This window comes from Papaver somniferum, chromosome 7 (genome assembly GCF_003573695.1).
Source record: "Papaver somniferum cultivar HN1 chromosome 7, ASM357369v1, whole genome shotgun sequence".
In the NCBI taxonomy this organism is placed as follows: domain Eukaryota; kingdom Viridiplantae; phylum Streptophyta; class Magnoliopsida; order Ranunculales; family Papaveraceae; genus Papaver; species Papaver somniferum.
Window position 1 is genome coordinate 162,036,253 of NC_039364.1, and position 5,656 is coordinate 162,041,908.

Consider the following 5,656-nt stretch of genomic DNA (forward strand, 5'->3'; position numbering starts at 1 on the left):
TGAAGAACAAAAGTATAATATTCGATGATTGATTCCATGACCTAATACCTTTTTATAGGTTTACATTGCTTGGCCATCAAGTATTTAGTTCGGTTCAAGAACCCGACCGAAAATAACGAAATAACGACCCCAAGCGTGATCTTAGGCATTCCAAGGTATGAATACACGTTTTCCTACTTGTTAAGTACGCGTACCTGGTCCGAAAACTTCAAATTCCAGCAGATATTTTCGGAATTAATTATGCGTACCCGGTATGCGAACCTGGTATGCGAACCTTACTGTCTTCGGTATTGATAAAAACTTGTTTTGGCCACAACTTCTTCATCCGAACTCGGAATGACCTCATTATTTTTGCATTATTTTTATCTTTCAATTATCTTCAATATGGTGATGAGAAATCCTTAATTTTAATGGGTTAAGATCGGTCTTTGGCCCTTCTATTGATTTTGAGTGTTTTGCTCCTTTTCGTCGCACTTCTTCCACTTCTCTTGGACTTGGGAACTTGAATGCTTGGAATACTTCTCTTCCTAGCTCTTTTCAACACTTTGTAGCTCCTTTTTGGATGATTCACCTATTAGAGGAAAATAAGAGAAAATGAGAGTAATAGTACGAATACATGCAAGAATAATAGTTAAAACAAGTATAGAATGGACACTAAAATCATATGAATTATGCACTTGTTGGACTTCAGGGGCCACCACTCACACCCTACCCCCAACTAAAATACCACCACCAGCTCCAAAACCTGCACCTACACCACCACCGCCACTTTGGACTAGATAAGATCCTTCATATTGAGAATTTCACTAACACAAACATAAAAATAACATGAAATAAATGTAAAAGAACATTTTGAATGCTAAGGCAGTTAAGAGAAGTAAAGAAACTAAAAACTTGGAAAAAGTTCATACATATGCAAACTCTACTATATAAAATGAATAAAATCATTAACCTAGTTGTGGCATAGACATGTGTAATCGGCAGTTACACATGCATATGGCATGTGTAAGTCGCAATTACACATGTGTAATCGGCAGTTACACATGCATATGGCATGTGTAAGTCGCAATTACACATACCATAGGCGTGTGCAATCGGAAGTTAAACATGTATATCGCATGTGTAAGCCGCAGTTACACATCAATATTATGGATCGTGTATCTGGCACATACACTATGTTAACTACATAGAATTTCAAATATAGGAAAACTCTATTACAAACCACACAAAACAACACAGATAATACAATATGCATGAATTCTAATCGAGTGTGTGAAAAATGCTTGTGTAATCAGCTTGTCAAGAATATAAAACATAGTTTGGCTAAGTTTGTCTGTGTAAGTGGCGTTTCAGATTTGTCCTCACAAGAGATAAATCTAGGGATGTAATTACTTTGTCATATATGATGGTTGTGATTGGAATTAGAAATACTCCTAACGGACAGAATTTATCATGTCATTAAGGTTCCATAATTCTTCATAATAAATACTCTATTAATTTGCCATGATAATATTTTATTAAATATCAAATAATAATAACATTATAAACAGAAAAAGGTCAAAGAACTTTACTAGTCGGTGGGGGTAGCCGAGTGACAAGCTAGGCCCCGACAAAGAACTTCACTGCTCGGTTGTTTTTGGCAACAGACTTCAACTTGAAGGTTTTTCTTCTCATGTTATTCATAATGCTACTGATAATAGTATTGTTAATATTTGGGTTTGCTATTTGAATTCAATAAGTCCTTCTATAATCAATAGGAGTAAACAAGCCATTACTATTGAGGTTGAAGGAGTTCATATTTCTTTTGTTCATGCTAGTTATGTTCAAACTACTAGAAGAAGACTTTGGCAACAACTTAATAGTCAAGATCATGTTACTCCTTGGCTTGTTATGGGTGATTTCAATTGTATTCTTTGTCTTGATGAGAATAAGGGAGTCTTGAGCCAAGAACTTCAGCTATCAATGAATTTTCAGATTGGTTAGATGATAATCTTTTTGAAGCGGATTCTTTGGGTACAAAATTCACTTGGACTAATAGCCAGTCGGGTACTGGTAGAAATTATTAGTAAACTTGATCGTGTTGTTATTAATGATGATTGGCTTGCAAGGTTTGAGAATTGGCGGTGTAAAGCTCTTCCTAGAGAAGTTTCCGATTATTCAACTCTCTTGGGTTATCCTTTTGCTGTTCCAAGGCCTAAGAGAGCTCCTTTTCGTACTCAAAAAATGTGGTTTTTGCACGCTGATTTCCTTCGCATGGTCATTGAAAGTTGGAACATGCCTGCTCATGGGTCTCTTGATTTTATTTTTTCTTATAAATTGAAGAGGCTTAAAGGTGTGATCAAAGAATGGAATCTTATGGTTTTTGGTAATATTCATTCTCGGTTGAAGCAAGATCAATTGAGGTTTGAAGCTGCTGCTCTTCGTTCGGATGAGGATCCTAATGATATTACTAATCTTAACCTTATGAAAGATGCTTTGTCTAATCTAAGTGAAACGCGTCTTCAGCATAACACGATGCTTAAACAAAAAGCTAGAAATCAATGGCTTGTGGAGGGTTCAAGCAATTCTACTTTATTTCATAATAGCATTCATTTTCGAAGGAGTGCTAATATTATTTCTGAATTGGTAGACGCTGCTGGTTCTATTATTTCAGACTATGACCAAATGCGTGATCATGTTGTGCAATATTATGAAGACAAATTCAATGGCCAGGAGTTGGACTATGATTTTAGCTTATTTGATTATGAGCATCCTATCATATCGGGGGTGAAGAGTCTTGCCATGGACAGAATTCCTTCTCCGGATGAAATCAAACAAGCTATTTTTGATTTAGGGGCTGACAGTAATCCAGGTCCAGATGGTTTTTCGGGTTGTTTCTATCGACACTGTTGGGATATTATTCAAGAAGACTTGATTAAGGCTATTATTTTTTGTTGGGAGACTGGTCATATCCCTAATGGAATCAATTCAAGCCTAATCATTTTGCTCCCCAAGGTGAGAGGTGCAAATACTCTTCGTAATTTTCGGCCTATTGGTCTTAGTAATTTTTTCTTTAAAATTTTTACTAAGTTTCTTGCTACTAGGATAGGTAGTGTCTTGGATAATCTTGTTTCTGAGGAACAGGTAGCGTTTTTGAAAGGGCGTAATATCCATGAAAATATTAGCTTGGCATCTGAAATGGTTAATGAGCTTCACCTTAAGCGCAAAGATGGTAATAATGGCCTTAAGCTTGATATTGCTCAGGATTTTGATACGGTGAGTTGGGCTTTTGTGTTGGAAGTTTTTCGTAGATATGGTTTCTCTGAGAAGTGGTGCTCTTGGATTCTTAATATCTTGAATTCTGCTAGAATCTCTATTCTTTTGAATGGTAGTCCGGAGGGTTATTTCAAAATTAATAGAGGTTTGCGTCAAGGAGATCCTCTTTCTCCTTTGATTTTTGTCTTGATTGAAGATGTTCTTAGCAGAAATATTACCAAGCTTTTTCGTGATAAGAAGATGTCTCACATGGTTACAAGAGGTGGTATCTCTCCTACTCATCTCTTCTTTGCTGATGACATTATGATTTTTTGTAAAGGCAATTTAAAAAGTCTACATAACCTTGTGGATTTATTGGGCAAGTACCAAACAACTTCTGGTCAAACGGTTTGTAGGCAAAAGAGCAAAATCTATTATGGTGGTGGTTCTTTGAGTAGGAGTACTTACCTTGCTAATTATTTGGGGATGACGGTTGCCACCTTTCCTGATAGATATTTGGGAGTTCAAATTATGCCAGGTACGGTCAGATATCGCCATATTTCTAATGTGGTTGAAAAGATAAAATCTCAACTTGCTGGTTGGAAGGGTTTTTCTTTATCTATTCATGATCGTATTGTGCTTGTTAAATCTGTCACTGCTAGTTATTTTATTAACAACATGGCTATTTATAAATGGCCTCGCAAATTTATTTTGCAATGTGAAAGGGCTATAAGGAATTTTATTTGGACGGGTGATTCCAATGTCAGTCGTGCAGTGGTAGTAGCTTATGACAAAGTTTGTTGTCCTTTTGAGGAGGGGGGCCTTGGCTTATCTCGTATGTCTACTATGAATGATGCTCTTATCATGAAACTACGGTGGAATGTTCATACTTCTAAGAAGAAATGAGCTGGTTTTCTTCGTGCCAAATTTTTTGGTAGGAATGGTTGTATCAAAGCTTATGGGGTTAAATCTTCTATTCTTCCGCGAATTAGGAAAGTGTATATGATTGTTGAATCTAACACTAAGGTGCTGTTAGGGGATGAAGAGATACTTCTATTTATTATGATGCATGGCACTCGGACAGGTGCATTGCTGAAATTCTAAATGATTATAATCTGTACAGAAACGTGCAGGTGAGTGCTATTTGGACTGATGGACATTGGAACATTCCAACTGAGCATTTGGAACGAATGATTGCTGCTGGTATTGACGTCAATCAGCTGCCTACTCCTTCTGGTGGGGATGATTCACGGATTTGTATGCCGGACTATATAGGTGACTTCACAGTTCAATCTGCCAAGGAACTAATTCGTCAGAAGTATGCCAAGTTTGATGGTGCTTCTCTTTTATGGCGAAAGGAAATTCACCCTACTCTTGCTGCTAAAAATTGGAAATTTATGCGTGGTGCTTGTGCTACCTATGATGTGATTCAACGCAGGTTTAAAATTAATCTTGCCAGTCACTGCAGCCTTTGTGGAGTTGCAGAAGAAACGCTTGAACATGTCTTTTTTCAGTGCACTTTTGCTGGCCCTGCTTGGAACTGGATTGCTGGTATTTTTGGTTTAGTTCCTAATGCTAATCTTTTGGTTTCTTTCAAGGCAGCTAAGGGGAGGAGTAAAATGGTTCGTGATCTGTGGCTACTAGTTAATCTTGTCATCAGGTCGGAGCTATGGGCAGTGCGCAACAGGGCTGTTTTTCAACATCAGAAAGCCAACTGGAGTTTGTTCTTCAATCGAGTGCTGAAATTAATTCAAGAGTATGTTGTGCGTCTCAAGGGTTTCATGAAGAACTGCTCTGAAGATGTTGTTATTCTTGACTATTTTCGAGTTACTCATATAAAAGTAAAGTTGTTTCAGCCAATTGAAGTGTTTTGGCAGCTCCAGAAGTGAACGAAATTCAGATTTGTTGTGATGGAGCGGCGAGGGGAAATCCAGGCGTTGCTGGAGCTGGTGTGATAGCAAGGGATGAGAACTGTGCAATCCTTGGTACAATGTCTATTGGCCTTGGAATTACTACAAATTATTTGGCTGAACTGTATGGTATTATTGTGGGTTTAGAATGGGCTTCAAGATGGGGAGTTAGACGCATTTGTCAGTTCATATTCATACAGTGTGGTGTAAGCTTTCAAGAATTCAAATCTCCCTTGGTTTTCAAGGCTTAGATGGATGGAAATTTGTAGATATTATGAGTCTATAAGGTTCATTCATACTTTTAGGGAAGCGAACTTTTCAGCAGATAAATTGGCTGAACGTGGTTGTCTCCTAGCTAATGAAGAGGGAATGCATTGTGATGGAAAACCTCATTTTTTAAATTCCGTTGAATATCCAAATGTTGCTTATTATAGATTCAAGTAGTTTACAAGTTTTTGGGGTTGCTTTGACCTCTTTTCTTGTAAACTCTACTTTGTAAATTTTGTTATCTT

The 5,656-nt window shown here is 37.3% G+C and overlaps 1 protein-coding gene across 1 annotated transcript; it reads left to right on the plus strand.

Moving 5' to 3' along the window:
* Positions 1-1,983: 1,983 nt before the first annotated feature.
* Positions 1,984-5,395, plus strand: LOC113295465. The gene is made up of 4 exons (XM_026543801.1): positions 1,984-3,367; positions 3,575-4,109; positions 4,319-4,990; positions 5,101-5,395. The coding sequence occupies exons 1-4, from the start codon at positions 1,984-1,986 to the stop codon at positions 5,393-5,395; spliced, it is 2,886 nt and encodes a 961-aa protein (XP_026399586.1).
* The last annotated feature ends 261 nt before the right edge of the window (positions 5,396-5,656 follow it).

Excerpts from the sequence above, each read along its gene's own strand:
- LOC113295465 (XM_026543801.1), top strand. The coding sequence starts at position 1,984 with ATGATAATCTTTTTGAAGCGGATTCTTTGGGTACAAAATTCACTTGGA. Across the intron at positions 3,368-3,574 it reads AATCTCTATTCTTTTGAATG|GCAATTTAAAAAGTCTACAT; the intron begins GTAGTCCGGAGG and ends TTTTTTGTAAAG. Across the intron at positions 4,991-5,100 it reads GTGCTGAAATTAATTCAAGA|TGTTTTGGCAGCTCCAGAAG; the intron begins GTATGTTGTGCG and ends AGCCAATTGAAG.